The 12,464-nt window shown below is 39.7% G+C and overlaps 1 protein-coding gene across 2 annotated transcripts in view; it reads left to right on the top strand.

The window, feature by feature from the left end:
* Positions 1–12,464, top strand: part of hgd (homogentisate 1,2-dioxygenase) — a 37,059-nt gene that overhangs the window by 18,136 nt on the left and 6,459 nt on the right. For both annotated transcript variants that reach the window (XM_088322035.1, XM_088322036.1), the window contains exons 5-12: positions 270–358; positions 430–535; positions 4,301–4,360; positions 4,441–4,532; positions 5,683–5,717; positions 5,834–5,913; positions 7,320–7,419; positions 10,444–10,568. In XM_088322035.1, the coding sequence (XP_088178161.1) occupies positions 270–358; positions 430–535; positions 4,301–4,360; positions 4,441–4,532; positions 5,683–5,717; positions 5,834–5,913; positions 7,320–7,419; positions 10,444–10,568 (687 nt within the window). The remainder of the gene's footprint in view (positions 1–269; positions 359–429; positions 536–4,300; positions 4,361–4,440; positions 4,533–5,682; positions 5,718–5,833; positions 5,914–7,319; positions 7,420–10,443; positions 10,569–12,464) is intronic.

Consider the following 12,464-nt stretch of genomic DNA (forward strand, 5'->3'; position numbering starts at 1 on the left):
TCAAAATACCGCATTTAGAACACAACGTCAGGGGAATCCGTGTATATTTACCTTCATGCACTGTAACTTTGACTTAATTTGCTTCTTAATTAGCAATTTCGAGCCCTGATTTTTGTGAGCTGGCTAGATTTTCTTGTGCGCGGAAAAGCTCTGGGCAGTGCGCAATTGCGCACACACGCAGCTTAGAGGGAACATTGGTATGGATGCGGAGTTCATGTATAATATCCGTCTGTTTCATGGCACTTGAACGCACCACACTGTGTCTCTAGAATAATCCTCAGGTGTGCCCTTACGGTTTGTATGCCGAGCAGCTCTCCGGCTCGGCCTTCACCTGCCCGCGTCCAACCAATAAGAAGAGGTATCAGGTTTTTTTTGGGATAATTATTTTTCGTTTCCATTTGTCAAACTAATTACATGTCTTGTTTCCAGTTGGCTTTATCGCATTCTGCCATCTGTCAAGCATAAACCTTTTGTCCCTGCTTCCTGCGGGGATCTGACGGAAAATTGGAATCAAGTGGAGCCCGATCCCAACCAGGTACAGAAGCTCCCCTACTTAGACCCTTCGACTTACGTAAAACGGTAGATACGAACATTTTTTTGGGGATGTCGAGAAATATCTGGACATTGCTATAAGTTACCGGCGTGTGGCGCTGTGAGAGGTCACCCAGCATCCACCCCGAAGAAGAAATCCGCTTCTCTTCCTACTCCGTGTGTAAACATACTGTACTGTTTCTCCAGCGCACCAAGAACTTTGACATTTTTATTGTTGAATATCTCGTGCATCCATTCAATATAGTTGGTGTTTAGTGTAAAGAAGAGGCGAGCCGTTTCTTTTGAAATGAAAGTGCAATAAGCATACCTGTCAACCTCCAGGGCCGCATGCCCTTACAAACCGTCGTATTTTCCCTTACAAAATAAAAAAATCTTACACCACATTTTTTTTCAAACGTGTTTATTTATGTAGTTTAACATGTTATAGGGCAGCACGGCGGCGCAGTGGTTAGCGCATGTGCGGCACAGTTCAAGTCATGGGAACCTCCTGCATGAGTTCAAATCCAGCTCCAGACTTCCTGTGCGGAGTTTGTATGTTCTCCCCGTGCTTGCGTGGGTTTCCTCCGGGCACTCCGGTTTCCTCCCACATTCCAAAAACATGCATTTCAGGTGAATTGGCCGGTCCAAATTTTCCCTAGGTGTGAATGAGCGAGTGAGTTGTCTGTCCCCGTGTGCCCTCCGATTGGCTGGCGACCAGTTCAGGGTGTCCCCTGCCCATTTACATTTCAAACAGACTATTTAACAGGGACAGAAAATACAAACCTTTGCAGCCTTGTGACTGGGAAACATGTTTTTCATAACCCTTGTGAAGTGATAGCTTTATTGTTTTAATAAGCTTATTATATAGAATACGATCGCTATTGTCTGAAGCGCAGCAGAATGCGCGTTCACGCGAGGGGGGGAGGATTTTGCAGGGGAGTCGAAATTAGGCACTACAGCGGCAGACGCATGCGCACAGTAGCATCAAACGCTCGCTTCGTTTGCAACAAAAAAAATTATACCGATAAAGAGGCTGCCGCGGCGAACTCGTTTGGCTTGATTGATTTTCCGTTTTGTGATAGTCGGTGTATACCGGATGGTACCCATAATTGACAAATTTGCGTTTTTCCGTACAGATTTTCTTGTACGTCTTACACGTCTTAAAATGCATAATAAATGTACTTTGTACGGCAAAAACGTACAGGTTGACAGGTATGAATAAGAAAGCTTGATGCGGTTGAGAAAATGGTCGGAACGCTTTATTTTGGCCACTCTCTAACACAGAGGAGAATATCTTGAAGCGCATCTTCCAAAAGTAAGTTAAACTCAACTTTATTTATCTTTATAGAGAAATTCAGTTTACTTATACAAGCATTAAACATACTTATATAAACATTACACATACATTCCATACAAAATATAGCACTGAAGCAACTTATGAACAAATTCAACTTACAAAACGTCCGGGACTTGTTCGTAAGTAGGGCCACGTCTGTATCTAGAAGTCTCTAACTTCACTCTTCTCTCACTCGTTTGACGCCAGACTGGGTTAATATAAATATTGTACTTCTATTTCCAGCATTTATACTCTGTATTTTGCTTTGAAATGAATTGTCCAAACAACACGTTCTGATTTTTATAGCTTTGGTGGACTATAGAATAAGCCGTAAAATGCAGGGATTTTACCTATTACAAGGCAGCCGTTTCGCCACTCATTTGTAATATTTGACCACCAGATGTTGCTTAATTGTGTAGTGCAACCGAAAACATGTGCTACAAAAGCACATGGAAGAAAACAAACTAAGGAGACTCAGTGACCAAACCATACCATTTTATTTATTTATTTATTTTTGTCCAGCCTTTCACAAGGTATTTGGTTTTTATAGTGCACCATATAATCCACTGCGCCTTATATATTAGAGGTCGACCGATTATCGGGCGGGCCGATTATCGGCACAGATATTTTGGAATTTGATAGACATTGTTATCGCGATATTATGATGTACAACAACGAGCAATAGCCAGCCTGAGCTTTTGTTTCCTCTTCTGCCTTCTGTCTCTGTCGCGATCGTAGTCTGTATAATATGGTTATTACGAAATATTGATTGGCGTGATTAAAACCAAAAAGCGATCGTTGTCTATATAATGAGTTTACTAAGACATTCGCGAGAACGTCACTCACACTGGAGTCGACCCAATGTAGCTAAAGGCTATAGTATTCACGATTTCAGGTTGTGAGCTTTTCTAAGCACCCAGAGTGTGATATCGCTTTCTCTTTACACCAACATCCACGTACAAACGTCTTTCAGTCATTAAACATATGAAATCCGTCATTTCAATAAGTCATAAACAATAAAATGATAAATAATCAACCCCCGTGTTCCCAAACACAAGCTGTTTTATTAACAAGAAGATAAGAATTCAGTATCTTAAAACTCAGTATCAATTAATATATTTTTAAGATGAAATGAAATGAAATGATCTGCATTTATATAGCGCTTTCCAAGTCAATGACTTCCCAAAGCGCTTTACAATGTGCTCCACATTTCCCAATAGCGGCCTTGCAGCCATGTAAGACGCTAACCTGCTTATTGGGGGTATTAGGGGTTCAATGTCTTACCCAAGGACACTTCGACATGTAACACGGACAAGCCGGGATTCGAACTGGGATCCCTTGACGAGCGCTCTACCTCCTGAGCTACTGCCGCCCCGAATAGTGAGCGGTTTATTGATAATCCATCAAAATGTCATGATAATGTGATCAACTGTTGAGGAGAGAATACCTAATGATCAGAATACATCGAATCAAATGGACCGAACCATTTAAAAGCAGGGGAGTGTTTCCAACCCTGCGTTGTTCACATTTTTGTTTTGTTTTCCTTTTTTTTTCATTTGTTGTGTAGTGTTTTCATCATATTTAAACTTATTATTATTATCATTATTATTTGAACTTATAACAAATATTTTTTGTTTCTTTTTGCATTATTAAAATTTTCTCAAGCCAATTTTTAAGCTTTTATAGCAAATTTATACCAAATGCAGATATCTTAATTCTATTTATCATTATCGGTATCAATAAACTCATATCGGTTGATCCTTGTTATATACGGGCAAATACGGTGGATAAAATTCGAAATGCATAGTTACAATGAAATAATGCTGTGTATGGTAACTGTTCTGCCTTTAGGAAACATATAGAGTGTTCTTAGAGTGCCCTCTAGTGGTTAACATGTTATTTGTCTGTTGCGAAAAGAAACAAAACAAGCACAGAACTTTGACAGCAGCTCAGTCACCAACTTGCAAATCCTCTTTTTTTTGTTGCTTTGGACAAATAATAGTCCATGAGTATGAAACGTATTGCGATTATTTAAATGAAGATTTTTGTTTATGAAATTACGTTCTCTTGTTTGATTTGTTGTTAAATTATACATCATAAGGTAACTGTTCTGCCTTTGAGAAACAGTTAACATGTTGATCGTTTGTTGCTAATATTATTTTTTGTGGTGGAAGATGAGGTCTTAATGTTGATTTATGTTCTATGAAATACATTATTTTGATTTAAATGTAAGTTTTTGTTTATTATGCAATCCTAGCTCTTACTGTAGTTTTATTTCCATGTGTGGTATAGTCCATTTTGCTTATGTATTAAAAACATCACAAAATAATTTTTGGGGGGGTGCACTTTATAATCCAGTGCACTTTATAAGGTGTATAAATTACTTGTTTTCATCTTTCACTTGTAATGACATTGATTGCTTTGCCTTTTCAGATGCGATGGCGGCCATTTTCCATCCCGAAGCGTACAGAGAAGATCATTGATTTTGTGGCTGTGGGTCAATTCAGTTTTGTTTTTCAAAGTTACCAATTTTAAACAGACAATCGTAATTGTGTTTTTTGGGCAACCGGCAGGGAATCCACACCGTCTGTGGCGCCGGGGACGCTAAATCCCGTAACGGCATCGGCATCCACGTGTATACCTGCAACACTTCAATGATGAACAAGTGAGGACGGACTTTGGCTCATTTCTATGTTTTTATTGTAGCGTTACAGTACAGATTCAACCCAGAGAAATATAAAATGCAGTTTCAAGATGTTGATTCTGTTTCTTAAGGCACAGAAAAAAATCCAAAACCTATCATGGCCTACGTGAAAAATTAATTTCCCGCTGAACCTAAAGGTTACAAGAACCTCAAAAAACATCCAAGGAACGGCAGGCCTTGCTGACCTCAGTTAAGGTCAGTGTTCATAACTCCCCTAAAAGCAAGACACTGGGCAATAATGGCGTCCATTGGAGAGCTCCCAGTCGAAATCCACTGCTGTCCCAAAAGAACACAAAGAGTCGTCGGACATTTGCCAAAAAGCATCTTGATTATCCTCAAGACTTCTGGATAAACATTCTGTGAACCTTTTGGAAGGTGTGCTTCTAGTAGAAAAATGGCACAGCATTCGACAAAAATAACTTGATGCTAATCGTAAAGCATGGTGGTGGCAGTGTGACGATCTGGGGCTGCTTTTCTGCTGTGTTTAACAGAACAATTAATTCTGGTATTTACCAGAAGATCCTAAAGGAGAATGTCCGGCCATTATTTTGTGTCCTCCCACTCAAGCGCTCTTGGATCATGCAGCAGGTCAATGGCCCGAAACACTCCAGCAAGTCCACCTTTGAATGGCTCAAAATGAAGGTTCTCCAGTGGCCAAGTCAAAGTTCGGACGCTGTGGCGTGACCTTAAACGGGCAGTTCATTCTAGAAAACTCTCCAACATGGCAGATTTGAAAAAAATCTTTGGAAAAAAGAGTAGACCAAAACTCCTCCCCAGTGTTGTGAAAGACTCGTTACCAATTATCGTAAATGATGGATTTCTGTTATCGCTGCCAAAGGTGGCCCAACTCATTTTCAGGTTCAGTTACTTTTTCACATAGGGACAGATAGTATTTTGATGTTTTTGTGCCTTTATAAAGAGTCAACAATACAAAACTGCATTGTGTATTTTCTTGGGTTGTCTCTGTGTGATATTGTTTGATGATCTGAAAATTTTGTGATTGATTGATAGATATGCAAAAAACATAGATATCAGGAAGGGGGCAAATACTTTTTCACAGCACTGTAGGTTAACGTTAGCCCACTGTTGTTTCTCGTTTCTCCCCCCTTAGATGCTTCAACAACTCAGACGGAGACTTTCTGATCGGTGAGCGAACTAAAAAGGATGTTTGCACACTAATCTCACACAGATCGCTCAATTCTGTGTGTGCTGGTTCCCTCATACTTTCTTTTTGCTGTTCCATCTCCTGTTTGCCTCTGCAGTGCCGCAGCAGGGGGAGCTCTTGGTCACCACGGAGTTTGGCAAAATGATGGTCGAGCCCAATGAGATTTGTGTCATTCAGGTCCTTTTTTTCCTTTTTTTTGCTAGTGGCTGCAATCCGCTGACGGTTTTGCAGAGGTTGAATTACCTGCATGATAGAAATTGATCTCGTGGTAAAACTTTTAAGGAACGATTGTGTAGTGACTGAGAGTATTTCGTCTTGCGTCAGGGATGGGCAAATTATTTGATTCGCAGGGCACTTTGAGCTTAAACATTTGGTGGAAGGGCATGGCCAGGAAGAAAAAATATTGATTTGATTTTTTTTTTATCGCTACCAATAGAGTTTGCAATCCAATTCGTTAGCAAAACGCGAGGAAAAAAAGAAAATGTAGGCGTGTCCAATTTTTCTATTTAGACAAGTCATATCTGATTGTTTTTCTTTTTTTTTTCATTAATGCCAAAAATAATCTCTCTATTTTTCTACCCTGGTCATATCCCTCGAGAGGGTTGACTGACAGCAAGACAAACAAATACAAATACAAAAACAAAGAAAAAAAAAAGGGGGGCAGGCGACCGAAAGGTTATTGGGTCACTAAATGTGAGAGGATGTGGAAGTAAAGCGAATGAGTGGAAGAGGAGATCGGAAGGATGATGCCTAAAATAATAAATGACGAAAATTGAGAAGTCTTTTTAGAATAGCAGCGACAAATAAACGTTAAGACATCTATATGTTATTTTATCTTAATTAATTACATTTCATTATTTTAATAATATTACATTTTTAATATAATTTCATTTATAGACCATTCAATCAAATTGGTTTTGTAACACTCAGGATTAAAATAATTGATAATGCCCTTTTTAAGCACAAAATGTGATTAATAGCATTATAAACTCAATATACAATTCAGCTTACCCGGAAGTCATTTTTTCCCCATATAAAAAAAAAATAGCATGTAAAGACGAGTGTTGCCAGCTATTTGAATATTGGGGACACTGGGGACAAGAGTGGTACCAAATTAACTCATACCACGTACCTAAAAACCCCAAATATGCCAGAAATTCGAAAGTGCACCTTTTTATCCGGTGCGCCTTTTAGTCAGGAACTAGGGTAAATAAAATCGGATATGCATGATTTCAACTCGATGCGTTTACATGGGGTAACCATTTATGAATGAATCAATTCATTGTAGGTGTGAAACCAGGATATCCCAATTTTTATGTTAAATGAAACTTTTTTTTTGTAAATTTGACTTGAAAAAAAAAGTTGTTTTGGTTTCATGCGCCTTAGCCTCTTATGTAAGGTAAAACCTTTCACTACGACATATTCCATAACCCTGAAAATACTGTACGTTTTAAACTATTTTACACATATTATCATATCTTTAACATTTGGCCTTCGAGAATCCGGACGGGCCGTATGCCATAGTTTGCCCACCCCTGTCCTAGGAGTACCTATGAATGAATTTATTGACTTTGTGGCTCCAGCAAGGGATGCGCTTCAGCGTGGATGTGTTCGGAGAAAGCAGAGGTTACATCCTGGAGGTGTACGGAGCACATTTTGAACTCCCTGACCTCGGCCCGATAGGTGAGTTTTCGCGTGCAGTCAGAGTAGGTTTACAGTTATTATTATTTTAGGAATTCCCTCAAATGCCCCACATTATTTTCGCTGAAATATCAATTTTCTTGGTTTCTACAGGATGAATCATTGCAATTATTATAATTATTAATTTGTTTTCTTCCTAAATTTAAATTAACATTTGTCCTCGCGTATAAGCCGAAATCAGAGGGTCGATCTATAGGCGCATTTAAACAGAATGAACACAAGGGGGAGTAGCCACCTTTTGTACCTTGGCCATGCCATGTCCTCAACCTCCCTTTCCTTCCTGTTCAGACAACCAATATTGAGTATGAGAGGGACCCTATCTCATTTTATTGTGATTTTGTGTGTTTTATTGATGTTTTCCCCATACTAATGAGTTCCAAGAAAGTAAGTGATGGAGCGAAGGAAAACTGTGACAACAATGATCGAGTCAAAGATGGAAATGATTGCCAAATGCGAGTGTCGAAGCGCTACTTTAAAGTACAATAAATGGTTTTAAATTGTTTTATTTTTATCTTCATTGCGTCTATATTTATCATTCTTAGCCACACATTTGAATAATCAGGTCTACATTTCCTTGTATATTTCATTGTGGTAGGTGGCTACTTCAACGCAGGTGTACATGCGTATAAGGCTTATATGCAAGTGTATATATGTTTTTTCAAATTGCAATTAAAAAGTGTTAGAATGGGTAGTGAAATACTGTTCAATTTAACAAAAACATGATTGACTCAACCTACAAAATAAAGATTTTGGACCTATCTTAATTATTGGTGATTAAACACTGATAATACAAATTTTAAGAACAATCTTTGTAAATTTTCCGTTCGACCATATTTTCTATAACAAGGTTTATGAGGTCGGAGCTACCAAATACGATGAATCTTCCATGGGTTACTATGCTAGTTTATAGCAAACTAAAAATTCACATTACCAATTAAAGCTACCCAAATTCAAAATAAGTCAAACAATGTTTGTTTTTGTACTGAAAATTATCCATCTATCTGCACCGCTTATCATCAGTAGGGTCGCGGGAGTGCTGGAGCCCATCCCAGCTATCTTCGAACTGGTTACCAGCCAATCGCAGGGCACACAGAGACAAAAAACTCACTCGCTCATTCACACCTAGGGACAATTTGGACCGGCCAATTAACCTGAAATGCATGATTTTGCAATATGGGGGAAACCGGAGTGCCCAGAGGAAACCCACGCAAGCACAGGGAGAACATGCAAACTCCACACAGGGACCGCAGCTGGACTTGAACCCTTGAACCCCGTACCGTGGGGCTGCGTGCTAACCACCCATCCGCCGTGCCGCACATTAAAAAATACGATTTTTACAAATTCTAAACCGTTTTTTTCATTTCAAATTTGTTCAAGAAAATTATTGATGATAATATTGTCTAGGAAGCACTTTCAACCTAAACATTTTTTATTCTGAAATACAATTTTCAATATCTGGCAGCTCTGTGAAGTCATTCAAATGTACATCTAGTCATTTGGTCCTATTCATAAAGACGTTTAGATAGATAGATTATTCATCCCTGTAGGGAAATTCACACTTCCAGCAGTATCCTTGTGTTGAAAAATAAAATAATAAAATAAAAGAAATAGAATACAAAAATACCCAATATAACGTGTTGATATAGAGTATTTAAATAGTGCTACGTAAAATACACACTGCAATAAAAACAGGGTAATATGCAAATATGGGGGTGAGGTTTAAAGTTGGCTTTTACTCCCCCGGGTGGAGTTAAAGAGCCTCATGGCATGAGGAAGGAATGATCTCCTCAGTGTCCGTGGAACAAGACTGTGACAGCAGTCTGTCGCTGAAGCTGCTCTTCTGTTTGGAGATGATGCTGTGTAGTGGATGTGAATAATAATAATAATAATCATCATCATCATATTCATAAAATCTCACATATTTAGATAGTTTTTATTCGATATTTACAGTTGTAATCCTTCTCGACAGATCAAATGGAGAAATAAAAAATTGTAGTCATTAGAAAATATTGATGAAGTCGTTCAAAGGTAAAGATATTGGACAATACTTATTAAAATGTTGGCTTATGTTCATTAAATCATTCAAGAATATATATATAATAAAGTCTTTCTGAATCCGAAATTTCAAATACATTCAAACGATTTTGTTGTTGGTTCCGGAATGTTCACTCCACATTGGCAGTTCTAGATTGAAAACCTTTAGTTTCAAACAATGAGACACAATCTTATAAGTGTCTCTATTACTAATCTTGCAAACACACTACCTCATACAGATGTAAAACTGTATTCATGCCTATGCTCACTTTGCACAATGTTGCCTATTTTTGCACTACCGCATATTGCTGTCACGAAACGGGTCGGGAATCAGGAAGTTGGAACTCATTTGCGTAGACGATCTGTCACTTTAATTGAGAAAGAAAAGTTGTCCAACACACAAACGGACCAAAAACAAAACAAAGCAGGCTCAAATGCAGGCAAAACTACAGACTAGGCATTTAACGGGATTAAACAGAATTTGCAGGAATCTCTCAGAATGTTACACCGAAGTGCAACAAAGTCCAACAAGCACAACAAGAATAAACGGGTATCAAACAGGCATGAACAGGTTTTCAACAAGGGTAAACAATTATCTGGCCCAGGGCAGTTCCAAAAGGGGCGTTTAAGTACCCATAGGAGTAATCAGGAGAATGCGGGTCAGCCGGTGTCAAGGGGCGGGGCCAGCTGGGCGCCATGACAACATGACAATTGCACTAATACGATCCCAAAACTGTATCTAACATCCTACATGCCCACACTTTCTTGTGTAAATATTGTGTAAATTATAACCTTTATCTTCTTTGTTCCTTTATCTTCTTTGTTTTCTTTTATCCTCACTGTTAAATGTGAACTTGAGTGCCAAGTCCAATTTCGTTGTCACAATATGTTCAACCCATTTTGTGAGAATGACAATAAAGGTATATTCTATTTTATTCTATTCTATACATGTACATTTGTGTGACTTACCAGGAGCAAACGGTCTGGCCAACCCGAGGGACTTCCTGTGTCCGGTGGCTTGGTACGAAGACCGCCGAGTACCCGCAGGTTACACCGTCATCAATAAGTACCAGGGGAAGCTCTTCGCCTGCCAACAGGTGTTTTGTGTGTTTTTTTGTGTCCTTGTACTTGGAAAATGTCCTTTGTATAGCGTCTCTGCCCTATTACCCCCATTTGAGGTCCGTGTGTGCTTCAGTAAACAAGCAGTCAGGCGCGACAATGGCTAACGGCGGGGAAACTGTCCCGGGGACGTCAGACGTCCATTACGCGCCTCCGCTGATTTACCGTCACTGTTGATTTCGTATCAAAATGTTTCCGCCTCAATTATGCGTCTTGATCGCTTACAATTAGTTCAGGCGGTTATGAGAGAAAAACAAGTTCGACATTAATATCCGCGTATCGGAGAACGTGCCGACCGCATCTCCTCATTGTCTTATACGCATACAGTATGTCACAAAAGTGGGTACACATTCATGCAGAGATTTAATCTATCCTATCGTTGTGGGTTTTAATGCACAAAAATGCGTTTATTCGAGGAATCACCTCCTTGCCCTGAAGAATTCTCGTGCCGGCGTGTTGAGGGGGCCCTATCGTGGATGCAGAGCCGGAGCTAGCTAAGCGGCTAGCGGTGTTCTAAGTCTTCGGTACCGTCCGTAATCATGGGAAATGTGAACTCTCTACCAAATAAGACCGACGAACTGGCTGTGCCGGTGAAAAACATAAAAGCGTACAGGGAGTGCAGTTTACTGTGCTTTATGGAAACGTGGCTCACGTCTAGCATCCCGGCTTCAGCGCTTTTAGGACAGACAAAGACACGAAAGCCAGCGGGAAGCGGAGAGGAGGTGGACTCGCTATCTAAAAGGTGGTGTAACCCTGGGCACCAAGATTTCCATCTGCTGCAGGGACGTCGAACTTTTGGCCTAGCATGTGACGTCATCCACTCCGCTGTGGCTAAACTACAACACAACACCCCGAGGCCATCCTGTTAATCTGTTAATAAACAACAAAGGATACTGCTGGAAGTGTGAATTTTCCTACTGGGATGAAGAAAGTATTTATCTATCTATCTAATTGAAGCTCACTGAAGAAACATCGCTTTGACACAATGAAAGGTAGTCGGTGACAAGCTTATATAGCTGTGTAAATGTATTTGTTCCTTTAAAGAAACTTAAAATATAGCCATGACTTACTAAAACCAGGTGCCTCTCACAAAGACACTGTACTTGTATTTATTTCTCTCTGTCTCTCTCTCTCTCTCTCTCTCACCCCTTTTTTCCCACTCTCTGGGTCTCTCTTTTTCTCTTACTTTGTTGCTCTTTGTCTCTTTCTCTCTCTGTGTCTTTAACTTCTTTTGCTCTGACTTCCTTTTTTCCTTTTCTCTTTTCTCTGTCTCTCTTCCTACCCTTCGCGCTTTCTTTTCTCTTTTCTCTCCTTCTGTCTTTCTATTTCTCTTTGGATTTCTTTCTTCCTCTCCCTTTCTTTTCCCCCTCTCTCACGACTTTTTATCTTTTGTTTCTCACGCTCTCTCCCTCTTTCTTCCTTTGTCCCGCCCTCTCTCCTTTTCCCTTCTTCTTTCTCTTATTTCTTTATCTCTTTTTCTCTCTCTTTAATCTACTAGTCCGGCCCCCGACAGAATGTTTGTTCTATTGTGTGGCCCCCGAGTGAAAATGAGTTTGACACCCCTGCCTTAATGTTATGCAACTCCCCAATTGCAGTTGTACTCATGCAGCCCCAAACCATGACATACCTAACACCATGCTTAACTAGGCAGGCTTCACACCATCTGAGCCAAATAAATTAATGATTGTCTCATCAGACCAGAGGATATACAGTGGAATCTCGGTTTTCAAACGCCTCTCTGTTCGAACAAGACGGAGTCCGACCAACTATGCGTACAACTATTGCATGTCAGAAAGAAAATAATAGCAAAATGTGAAGGAGGTGTGCGAGCGCCTTCTGCTGACCACCACAAAGGTAAGAAATCCTATTCATAA

This window comes from Urocampus carinirostris, chromosome 18 (assembly GCF_059441175.1).
Source record: "Urocampus carinirostris isolate Australia breed hairy pipefish chromosome 18, RoL_Ucar_1.0, whole genome shotgun sequence".
Classification (NCBI taxonomy): Eukaryota; Metazoa; Chordata; class Actinopteri; order Syngnathiformes; family Syngnathidae; genus Urocampus; species Urocampus carinirostris.